The sequence below is a fragment of the Megalobrama amblycephala genome, linkage group LG23 (assembly GCF_018812025.1).
Source record: "Megalobrama amblycephala isolate DHTTF-2021 linkage group LG23, ASM1881202v1, whole genome shotgun sequence".
Lineage (NCBI taxonomy): Eukaryota > Metazoa > Chordata > Actinopteri > Cypriniformes > Xenocyprididae > Megalobrama > Megalobrama amblycephala.
In genome coordinates this window covers 11008742-11025628 of record NC_063066.1, presented here as the reverse complement: position 1 = coordinate 11025628, position 16887 = coordinate 11008742, and the positions used below count along the sequence as shown (strand labels likewise).

Below are 16887 nucleotides of genomic sequence, written 5' to 3'. Positions count from 1 at the left end.
TGCATCCTCACCATGTGTGCCCAGGGAGGGTTTTGTCGCAAATTAAGAATAAAAACACCCCAAGGAAAACGTAAGCCATTATCTTAGATCCACACTGATAAAGCAGGCAATGTACTGATTTGAGAAAGTGATGTACCGTCATGTATTTTATACTCCTCTCAATGGGGGCCTGGGCAAAATACCTTTTGTTACAGGATTCCTGCCAAGCTATTGGTCCTCAGTCACCAGCCAAGTCTGGGGAACGCCTCCAATGAACTTCAAAGGATATCAATACAAGACAGACTATTCTCTCTCCGCGGGCAGGGTCTTGAACTCGTTGGCTGATGCATAATTCAAGTGTGATTGGGGTGATTTTACACTGTTTATTCACCAATAAACATTTGAACCAGTTGTCAAACTGAGCAATGAAATCTACCAATCGGAGACTGTAATTTTGTTTTAAATATTTAATTTGCTTCCCACGACAAAATAAGTAAATTTAATATATATATACAGAATGTAATAGTTTAAAAATAATAACAATGTGATAGTTAAAAAAATAACTGCCTTCAATAAGTTCCATAAAAGCAACACTTCAAGCCCCTTGTGATACATTAGGCTACACACTGTCAAGTGATCTGTGCCAGAGAGGAAAAAAAAAAAAAAAACATGGTGCAAATATTCAAAATAAACATATTTGTAAGTAAATATGTGATCTAAGGTCAACAACGAAAAAGTGCAAATGAACATAGGTCTACGTGAACGTGAAATTAGAACTTAGTATGGGATCAAAATTGACAGTGGGAACGAGGAAGCCCTTGTGTCTTAGGGGTTCGAACTGACATTTTTCCGTATGTGCAGAATAATATACAGTAGTAAAAAGCAGCATATCTTAACATTTCATATAAAATATATTTACATTGGAAATATACAACTTAATATATTTGAGTTCATCTATTACGCGAATGTTGTCTTTTACGTGAATTGTGCGGCCGACGGTTTTTGTGCCTTTTTGCGCAAAAATATTTGGTTACAGTCTGAGTGCATGTTTCGCATTTGACTGTGCAACACCAGTGAAATTTACAGTTACAGCTGCTCACAGTCTCTATCCTCCTCTCCTCTACTTTCAGACCACATTCGTGGCAGAGCCGCCTGCAGCTTCTCTTCTCCCACTGTGAAAGATTCTTCCCGCTTTGTAGGCATTCCCTGCCTTCTGTTCCATGTAGTCCCAGGCTTAGGTTTTTCACGCAGTAGTCTGGAGAATCTTCCATGTAAATGAGTTCTGTGCGCGCAACGGTACTGAACGTGTCTGCGATTGCGCCACGATTATCCGCGCTGTTACCTGCCCTCATCCGAATTTTGTCCATCTCCAGCTTCTGTGCTTGATCATGCTTGATTTTCAGATAGGTGCCGATATCTCTGAACTCAGCAAGCTGCATCCAACATGTCTGAATACTGCAGCTTCCAGACACACCATGACACTTACAGGTCCTTTTGAGTGTTGCTTTGACAGCCTGAAATGTAAATAGTTTCACATTAGACTCACATACTGTAATAAATAACGGTTTTTTTTTTAATTATTATTATTATTATTTGACTAGAGAAAGCAGATTAATAAGAGAATAAAATTATAGCTACTCACGAGTCGTCCAGCCTCGTTGTTGTGCAGATTTACTGCAGCGCGAGAGTCGTGACCATTTTCCAGCGCGTCCACAAATTGTTTAGCGATTCTTTCTCCAAAGTCAACATTGTCACTGCAGCCTCCCCAAACCCAACCACGACCACCTTGGAAAAATTAAAATCGGAAAGTCTAATGTTATTGGTCTGAAAACATTAAATCATACATATTCATAGTTAATAATAATAATAATAATAATAATAATAATAATGTCTTACCCATTTTTCCTATTTTGGAGTCGTCACAGCCACAGTTCTCGAAGTCCCCCATGCTGCAGTTCTTTGTCAAAGTGTACATAACTCCAGCAGCACTTATGGCATGAACGAAAGCAGTCTCTCTGGTGGCTATAATAAAATATTACAAAAAAGGTCAAATTCAATACATTTTTTAAAGTAAAGTTAATTGGAAAATACATTTTAAGAGTGAAAAAAAAAAAAAAACCCAGAATGTATCATATCTAATTTTGACACTAGTGCTTACCACTCCGCAGGCCGTTATGTGTAGATAACTGCAGTGCGCTTTCCGGACACTTCCACCTGTCCCATGCAAACTGATGTTTGCACTCTTCAAGACCAACCTGAGCCCCTGCCTGCACACTGCTGGTGTATGTGAGGTAAGCCTGATGGATGTAAAAGATGAGCATTAATTAAACACTGTACATTCAGACATTTTAATTTAAGTATAAATAATAAAATATCCACTGAAATAAATGCGTAAAAACCTCAATTACCTTTGGTCCTGTCATCAGGAAGTTATTCACCGACCTAGAAAAAAAGAAGAAAAAAGCATGACGTTAACGCAAGTTTTGTTAATAAATAACTGTGACAAAAGAGCAACTGAAGTATGATAACATATTTTGAATGTTCTGTACCATGCTGTTGTCGACAGTATGTGACAGCACATAGACATCACCAACGATGCAAAAAGCTGGCAAGGGTTCATTGCTGCGTGAGCGACCTCGATGCTCCCTTCTTGTGGAGATGCAAAGCACAAACACTGAGATGGATACCCAGGAAGAGACAGAAGACAAGTGAATGAGTGCTTGAACGAGCAAGGCATTTATACCTGTCGCCAACTTTGAGTGACAGGGATCTCCAACCTTTGACAATTCGCTGTGAAAAGACTTCGAGGTCATCACTGGAACTGTGCGGCCTAAACTGCACTTCAAAGCATTAACACTTTTCACTAAGCCCTTCAGCCTATCTTTCATTAAGCTATCGTTCATGATGAGGGTTGTGTCAGAGTGTTCCTAGACAAATCTTTCTATTTATTTATTTATTTATTTATCTATCTATTCATACATTTATTTATTCACTCACAGGTTTTTTTTTTTTGTAACTAATGTGCTACATTAATACAATATGTATTCATCAGACACTTTGAATTGAACTGTCCAAAGCCATCAAACTGTTCAGTTAATATCCATTCATTAGACTTGTCTATTGAAGGTGTTGTGTGTATTCATGAATGGTTGTTGATTCCGTTTATTGGACGTGTATCACTGGACATGCATGTTTGCATCAAAATAGTTCTTTTATATTCCTTCTTAAATTAAGAGTTTATTAGTTTATAAATAATCCTAGTATATTCTATACACACACACATATATATATATATATATATATATATATATATATATATATATATATATATATATATATATATATATATATATATATATATAATGTATGTATATAGAGAGGCTATAGAGAATATGCCTGTATAGTCATCATTTAACATTTTAAATTCTTGTTGATTTAGTTCATCTTCTTGACTTTATAGACTTTCTTTATTTGAGACTCTGCGTTTCACGTTTTGAGAAAGTTTTTAACCGGGAAATGACACTGAAATGTAAGGAGCTGCTCTACATTGTATAGAAAAAGTCATAAAATCATTCGGCTCCGTTCGCTAAGGGCCATGCAAATAACATGTAACACGTCTACGCCTCTGACACTTCAGTGTTAATAGAAGACCAGCTGATCCCCTGGGAACATCTCTGGTGTGAAAAATGTCTGGAAACGTTCGATACATGTATATAGAGTGCAACATGTCATAACACTAGTCTGCAAAATAAAACTAATAATATTATTATTGCATTTAGTCTATTAATTGATTTAGTCCTAGGTTGTGTGTCTCGGAATGGATACGTTTTAAGTTGTCAATTCACTTGTTTTTTTGTTTTGTTTTTCTTCAAAAAAAGATATCGTCATATGCTTAAAGTAAATACTTTTTTCATAAGGGAGACAAATCAGTTTTTAATGATAGGCCAACTAGTTTTCATTTTTTTAACTAGTTGGTGATGAGTTTACACAATTCAATCATGTGTCATGTAAGACAAATTCAAAACCGATAAGCTAATTCACACCAAGTTATTATTTGTCACTAGGGGATCAACAGCTGAGCAATGTAAACAAAAGGATAATCATGAGAACGATTATATTTCATCATTTTACTTTCGATGACTTTTGCGATTAATTAATACGCGGTGTGGAGATGTGATTTTATATACTGTTGCTCGTGGAAGATTAATTGTTGAAACCGCGTATTGACATCTTCGAATCAAATCGTTAGCCACTCAAAAATCCCTTTTCAAAACAGCATTTATTTGATGGTCGTTTAATGGTTTAACCAATGCTGCTGGCTGGAAGACAATGGAGGGACGCGCAAGTGAGGATAATCCCCACTAATTGGACATCGGCATCATCAAGTCTACGAGGTGCCTGAAACCCAAATTCCCACACCTACTTGTTACAAAACAAACCCGTATTAAACAATGATCTGATACACGCAGACCCAACCTAAACGGAGCCATTGTGCCATAAACGCTCTGTCGCAGACATCTCAGAATGGTTTTATGGAGTAACAAACTGAGGGCAATGAGACGTCGCTTAGTTCCACGCTTTAACAACTACGGGCAATGAAGTAATAATAAGAAAGTAATCATTCAAATGCCTGGAAGTCCATCACTACAGCGTTTACTCCCCATATCAGGTAACACGGCTCACCTTGCTGCACAGATGATCCATTTTGACTAGTCGCTCACAGAAGCTCAGGTGCAGTTCATTAGCCTGTGCTGTCACTGACTGTGTTAAGCTCTTCGCCTTGTGATTTAGAAAGGAAATAAGGATGCCTGAGATGATAAAAAAGAGAAATCTTTGATTTAAAACACGTAAAATTCTGAAATGTTTGTGTTTTTGATTATTTGTGAAAAATATTTGTAGGCCTACCTTTTTCTACAAAAAAATAGGTTTCCCATTTGACCTGAACAAAATGTGCTTTTTCATAAAATGGTTAAATTGCATGATATTTATGCCAGAGTTTTCTTTTTCAATAACTTTAGTCTTTTAATGAAACGTTTATCATAGAAGAGGCGATTTTTTTTTTTTTTACTGAAGGTTTTACATATAACTTCGTAGATCCGGGCAAAAATGCAGTGTTACCTCAATGCCAGCCTACCTTCTTTCTTATTCAATTAAAGTACCAGTTTATTAGGTGTTTGCGTAAGCAACTTAGACTACTTAAACCAGTTAAAACAGTTTGTTTTTATTGGAGTTTTAAGTCTTTATCAATTTACTTTATTAGCTTTAGTTATGTTAGATTTTAAAAGCGATAAGTTGGTCATAAAAGACGATAAGGGTTGGAGAAGCGCTGTGGTATTGTGAGTGTGGTAGATGGGTGGCAGGAACAGTGACGCCAGCGCAGCCGCGCTTCACAGTAACATCTCAACCAGATTTGATTTCAAAGGAGATCTAGGCGCGTCCTCTAGCACCTCATCAGCAGGTGTTAATTGTAAAAACAAGAATAGCACTGTAAAATACATGTAGTATCGGATAATCAGCGATGTTCGAGCTGTGGGTAGCCTATAACCTGACGTGAGGACATTTTTTTTTTTCTCAGCACTATATTAACTTTGGGATTTGATATTATTGGTTTGATTAAGGTGTCTCATAATGTCGCTCATGTCCTCAACATTAATGATGTTAAATCTGTTTTAAAGCAGATGTGGGGAATAATAACTTGAGTGGCTTCAGGTGTGTCATAATTAATCGTAGCGCCCCTGCTGGCTACACCACAAAACATGCTGGATAAAATTCTGTCATTAATTACTCACCCTCACGTTGCTCCAAACCCATAAGACCTTAGTTCACCTTCGGAACACAAATTAAGATATTTTTGATGAAATCCGTGAGCTCTCTGGCCTCTGATAGACTGCAACACAGTTACCACTTTCAAGGCCCAGAAAGGTAAAGACATCATTAAAATAGTCCATGTGGTTCAACCTTAATGTTATGAAGCAACGAGAATACTTTTTGTGCACAAAAAACAAAAATGAGCCAGCATTCTGACGTAGAACCTAGCACTGCACTGTTGACTACGTCAACAGAGTAGGAGAATGACAAGCAAGAGAAGAAATTGTTGAATAAAGGTGTTATTTTTTTGTTTTTTGCACACAAAAAGTATTCCCATGAATGTCAAGTCAGACAGATTTTGATATATTTAAAATCGAGAGATGCATTCTACTCAAATCTGTTCTCATTATGACCACTTACCCCATATGGTGTGACAACGGTTTTATTAATCGAGGATGCATTCAATTGATTAAAAGTGACAGTAGACTTATAGACAGTTTAAAAAAAAAGTCAAATAAGTGCTGTTCTTTTTAAACTTTCTATTCATCAGAGAATCCTAACAAAATCTATCCAGGTTTCCACCTAAATATTAAGCAGAGCAACTGTTTGCAACATTGATAACAATAATAAATGTTACTTGAGCAGGATCATGTGACACTGAAGACTGCAGTGACAGCTGAAAATTCAACTTTGCCTTTATAGGAATTACTTTTTTTTTTTTTTTTTTTTTTACTGTGTTTTTCATAACAAAAAATGCATAAGACATTAATTAATGCATAATGCATTAATTTAAAAACATATTACTACCCCCCAAGGGTGTGTGTGTGTGTGTGTGTGTGTGTGTGTGTGTGTGTGTGTGTGTGTGTGTCCATACAAAATGACCCCATGAGGAAAACAGCTTATAAATCATATTAATCATATTAGAGTAAAGGGATAGAATATGCAGTTTATACGGTATAAAATCATTATGTCTATGGAAAGTCCCCATAAAACACTGAAACCATACATTATCATTAGCATTGAATAATCACCTACAGAAAGATCATTTTATGAAGAGGAGTCATTTTTGGCATTTTATTTGTTTTACATTTCATTTTGTCTTTATTTCATGAAGAAACCCTTTTAAAAAAAAAAAAAAAAAAAAAAAAAAATGCACTAAACAGAAATTGGTAAAATATCCATTTTAAACCCTGTCTCATGTCACCCCCCTTCATCACACTCCCATTCATAGGCCCCAGTGACTCCAATCGCCATGGTAACAATGCATCACATGGGGCAATAGCACCCTTTAAACTGAAATAGGAATTGTAATATCTGCCATGTCAGAAGAACATGTTTTGTGCTTGTCTTCTTGTCTCTTAGGTCATGGGGTGGCATCTCCTTTCCTCTCCTGCTCGATAGCTGAAAACAGAGAAAGATTAAATATAATGTTTATTAATCCTTTTGCAGGATAAATGCCTTTATTGTACTAGTAAAACTTCTTAAGAGAGACAGATATGTGTTTGAAAGACAACCATGCCAGGGAGCGTGGCATTATTGCAAATAAGATGCTTATTCACATGGGAAATTCTGCAAGCAGGCTTAGGTCTGCACTGCAATGCTGATGGAGGACTTTGAACTGACATCCATCTGCTGACATAAGAAGCTGTAAAAAGAGGCTGTATGCTGAGCAGTGTGAGAGTGGATGAAAAATAGAGATAGAATGGAAGAGAAACAAATGGCTGAAGCAAAATGATAAAGAGTGAAGATAGACAGAACACTGCAGAGAAGAGAAAGACAGATGGGGGGGAAGAGAGACCTACACCACACCCAAAATGATTGGACACACCGTATGCCGTAATGTAACACACACTCACTCTCTTTGGTGGGAAGAGGGTTCTTCTCTTTTGTCTCAGTCTTCTTCAGCTTGGTTTTGTCAAACCTGGCGATTTCTGTGAGGTCTGGCTTGTCAGACATGTTTGCTGTCAGTAGAGATGACAGATGAGATTTTGAGAGCATTGACCTTGTTTTTGTCTTTTGCGTTTTATACAGGAAACTCCACTCGTTATTTCAGTCATACAGCAAGGTCTTTAAATATATTTGATTAAAATGCTGATAAATATTGCTGATATGTTATTTTTAAGTGTTAAACCATCAAATCACTCCATTTCAAGTGTGCAGTGTTTTTAGGCAAAGTCAGCCAGATGCTGAGGAAAGAAACGTTACATGTGATGGTAGCATGTAGCACACGTGTTTTCCAGCATGCGTGTATCATGTTCAGATGCTAACCGCCCGCCCACCTAGCTAACTCTCCATGCATCTTAATATGTATCTGCCAGCACATTCTCTTTAATTTCACTGAATGTCCTTTATCCTTTATTAAATCCATGTCTTTGTTCTTTTCCACATGGCTTCATTCATGTCATGGATGACTACACCATTTTAGCATGCAGGCAGCCTTTTTTTCTCACCTGCTAGACTGCAGTGTCTACCTCACAGGATAAATAGCCATTCATTTTCCTATATAACTCTGTCTGTCTTCACTCTCTGGCTGCCGCACCTATAGCCAATGTGAATTTACCATCTCTAGTTGTCGCATTCATCATGCTAGTCCTTAAACACACAAGCACATGCAGAAAGAGGAGGATGGCTGTTGTTATGATGGATAAAGGACTTACCGTATGGCACAAAGTGGCTGTATCCACTGGCTGGTAGAAAGAGAGGAGGACGGCGTGTCTGCTGAGATTACCCAGACTGCGTCTGCTGGCGTCTGTGTATCCGCTAGGGCGTGGAATTTTGAGGAAAGGGAGGGAGGGAAGGAGGGAGGATGCTAGAGAGGTTTAGTCAGCCTATCCCTTCCATCCTATCCAGTTAATATTCATGCTCCATAGAGAACAGACATTTCAACGTCTTTACGTGTTTGAATGATGAATTAATAAAGATGGAATATGACAAACAGAGTGGATACAAGGGCATGTGATTTTGGAATTACAGGGTTAGCTGGAAGCAGGGTTCTGTCACAGCAGTTTGGCAGCTGTCTGGTTGGGGGCTGGGATGTCATACTGCGGGAGACCCTGAGTCATGTCCCATTTTAACATGTGCCCCTCGCTGAGCCAAGGGGAAGCACCATTAACCTGTTCTATATTTATATCTCATTCTGAATATATGATTAAAACTGTGTGTGAAATCCTAAGCATGAAAATTGAATTCAAGTTAAATGTTGCAATATTATAGAGTACATTCATGCCTCTGAGGCTAAAATGACTGCATTTTCTTATAAATTAGCTATAGGTGTGATTACTTAGTCATACTTAGCGATTACTTATACTTAGTCATAAGATCTCACATTAGTGTGACATCATTTCACATTTCAGTTGGGCTAGTCAGCAGACCTTGGAAAAGCACATAATGTTGAGATGGACATGAGATGGATATATATATATATATATATATATATATATATATATATATATATATATATATATATATATATATATATATTATTAGTATTATCATATGACATCCCCTTCAGCCAGTGAAAATAAAATTTATGTGCCATGTGCTTGACATTTTTGGCAACAAGGACGTGAAGGAGACATTAGCACATGTTAGGTCACATGCTGTCAAGGCTCCATTGTGAGTTCATTTTAGACTAGGAAATAAATATAAATTCAATATAAAAAAATATTGTACATCCAAAAGTTTTTGGTAATTTTAATGCATATTTTGTAAAATCAATACTCAAAGACAAAAAAAAGTGTGCATTATGCATAAATGACAAAGTTCTTTTAGGGGATACATATTTTCTGTGTAGTTGCACAATTGTTTATTACTGGCAGGTAGGATAATAGCCTTTTTGCTTGTGTTTTAGGTTGATGTTAGTAAGTTTTATATAAGTTTTATAGAGAGGGAAAGCTGTACCTTTTCCAGAATGTATTGATGATATTGACAGCAGTGCATCAGAAAATAAGGTTGTAGTAAGAAAGGAATAAGTTGAAGATCAAGGAGGATAGAAGCAGTGAGGGTGATGGCAGAGATGAAGAATAGAAGTCATAGACTGTTGTGGAAGTCAGGCATTTTTGTGCATTATCCTATGCTAGTTTGGAAGATGTGATCCATACTTCAACCAGAGGTCAGGAAAGATGCCACTATACACTGACAAGCAGATATGCTCCAAAAATGAGGTCAATATCGAGTTGTGTGTGGAAAGTGTGGGCTACACTGAAAAAGAAGAGTCTTCTTGATTTTCCATTTGTGCTACAATCATTGATTTGGAATTCCATGAAAGAAACAATGTTTTTTTTTTTTTTTTTTTTTTTAAATGTAAAAAAGACATGGTTTCACAAGTTGCATCTGAATTTGAGTCAAGTTTTTGACATTTTCACACGAGTTCCAAATGAAATATAGTAGCACAAGATGAAATGGAATGTTAATAAAGCCTTTTAATGTTTTTTTTTTTTTTTTTTTTAAAAACACTAAGACTTTTTCCCTACTTTTCAGATAGTGAAAATGCGTTTGATTGTGTGTGAAGTTTCAGGCAATTTGCCAAAAATAATTTAACATAATATAAGTCAGTTATAAATGATGAAACCTAAAACAAGGTCAAAGGTTGAAGAAAACTAATTTTGGAAAAAGATTTTAGCCTTAAATATATGTAAAATATAAAGACATTAATTTTTCTATCTGTCATAATTAGTATCATAGCGGGAATTTGAATAATAATATATATATATATATATATATGTGTGTGTAATATATGTGTGTAATAATATATATATATATACACACGCATGCATACATACATACATACATACATACACACACATATATATATATATATATATATATATATATATATATATGTTTCTGTTTTTTTAGGTCATTGTTTCATGAGTGATAAATTGAGTTTGTTGGTCGACAACCTATATAGTATTAAGGAAGTTTATTTGAGACATGAATGAAATGTGGTAGTTTTAGTACATTTTAAATGTGAAACTAACTGCTGTGCCAAGCTGAAAGTTGGTTTGGAGAACTGCAATACTAAGTATTGAGAAATATGTTGCACAACAACACACACTTTCACTATTTAAAATCTTGTTTTCATTTTCTGTTGTCATTTCATTTGCTTAATTTCTTTAACCCTTATGTTCTGTTGAGATCCACTGCACTTCCTTATTGGGACCCCAGTAATTAAAGTGTGTCAAAAATAATTATAATTATGAAATAAATGTCTTTTTCCTGGTGAATATCTTTTGCCATTTATCCTGGGATTATTAAACTCATAAAATGATATAAATAATAAATAATATAAATATTCCTATAATAAATCTCTAACCCCTCAGTTTCTTATAATGGTGTGCTCATTTTAAAAAAAGCGATGAAATAACACAAGATAATGGGGAAAAAAAATATTGTTGTACTTGTTCATGTTAACTAATGTTAACTACTGAACCTTATCATAAAGTTATGTTTTCCAAAATAGTAACATTACTTATGTTTGGAGTCAATCTGACCCTAGTCAGACCTCTCTGTTTACAAACAAATTAAAACTAATCAAAACTCAAAAGTGCTTCTTACTGCATGCTCTTAAACTAGGCAAATTATGTACAAAATTACAGTATCCTACAGGCCACAAGACAGCCAGATACAACCTCCGCTCCCTAGTCCTGGGAAACTGTGTGTGTGTGTGTGTGTGTGTGTGTGTGTGTGTGTGTGTGTGTGTGTGTGTGTGTGTGTGTGTGTGTGTGTGTGTGTGTGTGTGTGTGTGAAAAACAGATAAGGTGTGTAAATGTGTGTGAAAGTGGTTTGAGAAAGATAAAATAAATCATACTAAGTGATGTTTTTTTTGAAAATGTAAAAATGCAGAAAGTTTCAGTATAAAAATCATGTGTAAAGTCCACATAAAACATGGAAACTCGTGTATGAGATGTTTGTGTGTGTGTGTGTTTATGTGTGTATAATTAGGAAAATTCATTAAATATCAGGATTAAAAAAATGACGCATATGTTTTTTCACTACTTAAAGAGGGTCTGAACATAAGCAGAACATAAACAGAAAACAGAGCATAAACACAAAAACCAAACATAAGCTTTGAGCCAGATCTTTTTCCTTCATCCACTTGTCCATTTGCCAGTATGTCAATAGATGTTTTGCTCAAAGTACAGGGCAGATGCTAGTATGATACTAGACAGCAGATGGCGATATTTCATTTTGGTCAGTATGACATATATATGCCCTCTTTGGCAGAACAGTGCACTGCAGAAAGAATCTACATTGTATTATGGATGGAAGCATTATCTTAATTATAAAGTAAGATATCAATTTACTGTTTCCCTGCATTCAGCCCAAGATGCTGAGATAGGCTCCAGAATCCCAGAAATTCACAAGTTTGGGGGCGGTAAGAATTTATTTATTTATTTAATTTATTTATTGGAAAGAAATTAAAGAAATTAATACTTTTATTTAGCAAGGATGCATTAAATTGATCAAAAATGACAGTAAAGACATTTATAATGTTACAAAAGATTCTATTTCAAATAAATGCTGTTCTTTTAAACTTTCTATTCATCAAAGAATCCTACAAAAATGTTTTCAACATTGATAATAATAATAAATGTTTCTTGATATGTATCATAACTATAAACAAAAACGTGAAAGTATACATCTGTTTTTGGGACTACAACTGATGCCCTTTTATGTATTCAAAAAATTTTTTTAGAGAAATATTTCAATATTTTTTTCTCTTAGTTCCTCCTTCCCTCATGTAAAGTTCTATTTCCAAACTAATGGCAAACTACAGTATTAAACTGGAATAAAAAAGTTGGTTGTTTGTAAACATCAACAATTCATCTAGTGCAATTTAATTTAAAATATGAAATTAAACCAAGGATGCAAACTCAAAAATTAACTGTTTTTGATCTGCGAAACACAAAGTGTTTTTGACAGATTGCCATCTGCTCTAAAAGCCACTTATCATGCTAAACGCCATGCGTATAGGCTATTATGATTTATCCATGCAACCACTGTATCCTAAGATAAATATCCTCTCACGAGTCTCATTAAATCTCATTTAAGTGAGTTTGCAATTCCTCTGAGCTGGAGACATCAGCATGTGCCAGTTCCCGCTTGTTGTCTGAAGTCTAAACTGGCAGAAAGCTGAAAGCTCCATCCATAACCTTCAGCCTGGCTCCAGCTCCTTCCATTAACCTTTGAGCAGTAAATGCTAACAGTTAGGAGGTTTGGGGCCACGAGTCCATTGATAAGGTCACTCCGACATCCAATTTACCTCATGAAAAGGCCAGAACAAACCAACAGACTTTCTTTCTCTTTAGTGTCTTGTCAACTTACACTAACTCACCATTGTGTTCCTCGCTCAGATCAGCTTCTCGCAAATTCAAAGTGCACTTGTAGTTGTAGGGCAAGTAGGCAATCACGGTTGATTATATGACATATGACCACATGGTGGCAGTATAAGTATGCTTATCCTAAACTGAGCGCCATGTGGCCAGAGATGCAGGTGTCAACATTTTTGCTAGTAGTACTACATCCTTCACTATCGCATATTCTTATGACTTTAACTTTGACCTTTCCTCATCATACTCAACAAATATTATTTTTTAAATAGATTAATTTTAAGAGGCCTACCAAACAAATCATATGTAATTGCTGTAGTAACCAAGTCCCACACTATGTCATCAATTCTCATGAGCAGTGGGCAGCTCTGTACAATGAGCTCATTCAAACGTAGGCAGTGCTGAAGAGCTCTGTTAAGTACCTTGAATTTGAAAAATGCACTAGGCTACTCATGGACGCCCTCAAAGGCGCTTTGCTAATAGATGTGATTATATGATTAGTTTTATTTTATTTTTGTTGAAGACATATTGCGTCATAAAAATGCATTAGACACACTGTGAGGCACTGGACTTTATGATGTCGATGTACCTGGCTCTTTCAGTGTAAAATCTGCATTTTAGCAGTCGGCGCTCATGTTATGTTAAATTCGACTATCTGAAAAGGTCAAAATTTAATTTTGTTATGTGAACTTTTATTTTGTCATGAATACAATGTAGAAAATGACTGGTTTACTATGTGCATGAGTGTTTTTGAGATATTAGACAGGTGAAGCATACTCTTTGCCCTATATGTTTCAACCGTGTACTGCTGCGAGGCTGTGTCCACTAAGAGAATTATGATGTGCTGACCTGACAGCAGTCAAGGTTACGGTAGAAATAGAAAAAGCCCACTGATATTTACTCATAAGGTTAGGAAACAATAAAAGCCTGGCAGCGCTTAAGAGATTATAGATATTCCCCACACATCAATGGACAATCCTCTCCTCTCTCTTTCCCTCAATTTTCTGCTCTTTGACGCTGGGTTCACATGACATACCACTGCTGGGATCACTGAAGTGAAGCTTTGGAACTGAACAATGTTTCCCACATCAGTGAATGCAGCATGCGACCGCTCTCTCTCACACCGACACACGCAAAACCATTCTGTCGTCGTCTCTCTCTTTCTGTCACAATTCACTGCACAATTCACTGCACTGCACTTGTAAGGACACCATTATGAATGGTGACACGATGATATGTATATAAACTACAAGTGCAGTCAACAAAAGTGCATGAAGATGAATGAAAGGCCCTGGAGTCTCAGAAGTGATTTAAGGACTTCATCGTGTGACATCTTTTCAAATGAGGGATGTTGTGCTGAGTGTATTATGTAACAGGAGTACACGCACATAAACATACTTTAGCAGAAACGTCCTCTATTTTTCTGTGCATTCCTAGTTGCTTTCTGTCTTGTTGTGAGTGTTAGAAAACTGACATTAAGTGGCAGTTGGACACTTAATGGCCGGTACGTAGGTGTATTTTCCGTTCATTGGTATGTTGTCAAGCTCAAGGTTAGAAAGATCTGGTACAAATGTTGCTGTGTGCACTAACATCGACTGTGGATACATGACTGGCACAGCAGAACCCAAGCTGTTCAAAAATTGCAATGAAAGATGAAGGACAGGATGGGCAGTGTACTTTTTTTTTTTTTTTTACTTAATACATTTTACCAGTTCTTAATCTAGAAGGAATATTCCAGGTTCAATAAAAGTTAAAGGGGTGGTTGATTATGATTTCAGTTTTTAAACTTTAGTTAGTGTGTAATGTTGCTGTTGGAGCATAAACAACATCTGCAACGTTATGATGCTCAAATGGTTCAATGCAAAGGGAGATACTTTCTTTTAAAGAATTAGCTGTTTAAGGACTACAACAAATAGCTGTTAGGGAGTACAACAAGCTCCACAGCAACTACATAAATTTATCCACTAACCATTCAGAAAGAAGCTTGTTCAACAAAAGTGCATGTAAAATCTACATAAACCCTGACCCGAGAACATGCAACAAAGGGGGTGAGGCCATGTTGGGCTGCTTTAGAGAAGAGGAAGAGTGGTTGTAGTAGAGTGTTGTTGCCATGCCGTCATTTTACGCCAGACTGCTTCACAAATTCAAAGTCAATTCAATGCTGGATTTGCATAAAAGATTAACATGACGGCACATGCTAGTCGATGAGTTGAATCAACTCCACAGCAACTACATAAATTTATCCACTAACTATTCAGAAATGTCCAGTTGCATTCTATAAGTTGTAACTTCTTCCTGAGTCTCTCCATTAGTGTTCGACTCCGGTTTGAACAACGTAAGGCTGAACACTGTTACTGACAATCGTCATTTTGGCTGCGTGAGATTCTCCAGCTTTGTTGTTGTTGAGCAACCGAAGTGTGAGCTGTTAAAGCTCCACCCTCTTCAGGAAAGCAGGCGGGAGCAGTAGCTCATTTGCATTTAAAGGGACATAAACATGTTTTTGCTTGCACCCAAATAGGGGCAAATTTGACAAGCTATAATAAATGATCTGTGGAGCATTTTGAGCTGGAACTTCACAGACACATTCTGGCGACACCAGAGACTTATATTACATCTTGTAAAAGGGGCATTATTGGTCACCTTTAAGCTCATTCAACAGCATTTGTGGCATAATGATGATTACCAAAAAATTAACTGCAAAAAATAAAGGGAAAAAAAAGAGAGGCAAAAATAGGAGTTACTTTGAGATACACACAATAAAAGTAAATCGGACCAATTTTTGGAAATTTTAAAAGCAAAAATGTGAAGGCTGTAATTTAATGAAAGCAATCAATTCTTCTGTTGAAACCATTATACTATTGAAACCAGACTATGCTATTGAAACTGAGTATTTAAATGCTTATGGACTGGCCAGTTATTTATTTTTTTTAAGAAAATTAGAGACTTTTGGAAATTAATTTGTGGTAATCAACATTATTAATGCTTTCAATTGGGGTTAACTTGTACTGAACTCAGAATACGTTTAATCATAAATACAAATTGTGTGTAGCATGATTTTTAAAGCAAGTATGGCACTGATTTTATCAAATAGTTGCTTTTTGTACCCAGTAGAACAGACGGAAAATGGTGCAAAGTTTGTATATAAGGTCTTTTTGCAGGACTGGAAACACATTCTTTATGTTCCACCCAGATTTGAGTTTATCTGGCCCAACCAGCCTGTGAGCAGAGACAGAGATAAAGAGGAGGGGCGGGAGAAGAGAAGAACAGGGAAGACCATACACCTGTAGCCTACATGGAGAACACACACTCTCAAAGCACCTTATCAGGTTCAGACACAAACTACTATCTGGAACATCAGTGTATACAGCTCGTTTATTTTGGGGTGGAGAGAAACAGATAAAGAGGCAGAGAAGAGAAAAAGTGGGATTTGTTGGCATATTCTGTTATAGTCTCAAAAGTCTATTTTTGCTCATGTCTGCAAAAACAAGGAGACCAAATAAAAATTGAAGATAAATGAGGGAAAGCAGGAACATTTTTTTATCATGTCTTGTCATGATTGTTCTCAAGTGTTTCTAAAAATTAATGTTGCAAAATAAATAAATAAATAAACCCTCCGAAAGGAACGTTGCATGTTTATATATATTCATATTTTTATTGCGCACCTAATTACGATGCCCACTAAGGTGCATTGCTGTGGATGAATGTGCTTACACAGTTTTTGCTGACATATTCTTTTTTTTAATATTTTTTTTTTATTAATATACACCAG

At 36.1% G+C, this 16887-nt stretch overlaps 2 protein-coding genes across 2 annotated transcripts; both read right to left on the bottom strand.

Moving 5' to 3' along the window:
* Window positions 1–431: 431 nt before the first annotated feature.
* On the bottom strand, window positions 432–5804 carry wnt8a (wingless-type MMTV integration site family, member 8a). Its single transcript, XM_048176845.1, has 8 exons — window positions 4885–5804; window positions 4663–4787; window positions 2529–2653; window positions 2388–2421; window positions 2138–2276; window positions 1876–2001; window positions 1622–1764; window positions 432–1493 (listed from the first exon to the last, which is right to left on the bottom strand). Exons 2-8 carry the CDS (start codon window positions 4681–4683, stop codon window positions 930–932), a joined length of 1152 nt encoding a protein of 383 aa, XP_048032802.1. The 5' UTR covers window positions 4684–4787; window positions 4885–5804; the 3' UTR covers window positions 432–929.
* A 409-nt stretch (window positions 5805–6213) lies between these two features.
* tmsb2 (thymosin beta 2) lies at window positions 6214–8596 on the bottom strand. The gene is made up of 3 exons (XM_048176846.1): window positions 8445–8596; window positions 7644–7748; window positions 6214–7188 (listed from the first exon to the last, which is right to left on the bottom strand). The coding sequence occupies exons 2-3, from the start codon at window positions 7741–7743 to the stop codon at window positions 7151–7153; spliced, it is 138 nt and encodes a 45-aa protein (XP_048032803.1). The 5' UTR covers window positions 7744–7748; window positions 8445–8596; the 3' UTR covers window positions 6214–7150.
* Window positions 8597–16887: the final 8291 nt, after the last annotated feature.

What these genes read in the sequence shown, in the direction of transcription:
- wnt8a (XM_048176845.1), bottom strand. Translation starts at nt 4,683, where the DNA reads ATGGATCATCTGTGCAGCAAG. An exon ending in ATACTGTCGACAACAGCATG is followed by an intron (nt 2,422 to 2,528) that starts GTACAGAACATT and finishes CTTTTTTTCTAG; the next exon opens with GTCGGTGAATAACTTCCTGA. An exon ending in ACAACGAGGCTGGACGACTC is followed by an intron (nt 1,494 to 1,621) that starts GTGAGTAGCTAT and finishes TTTACATTTCAG; the next exon opens with GCTGTCAAAGCAACACTCAA.
- tmsb2 (XM_048176846.1), bottom strand. Translation starts at nt 7,743, where the DNA reads ATGTCTGACAAGCCAGACCTCACAGAAATCGCCAGGTTTGACAAAACC. An exon ending in CCCTCTTCCCACCAAAGAGA is followed by an intron (nt 7,189 to 7,643) that starts GTGAGTGTGTGT and finishes CTCTGTTTTCAG; the next exon opens with CTATCGAGCAGGAGAGGAAA.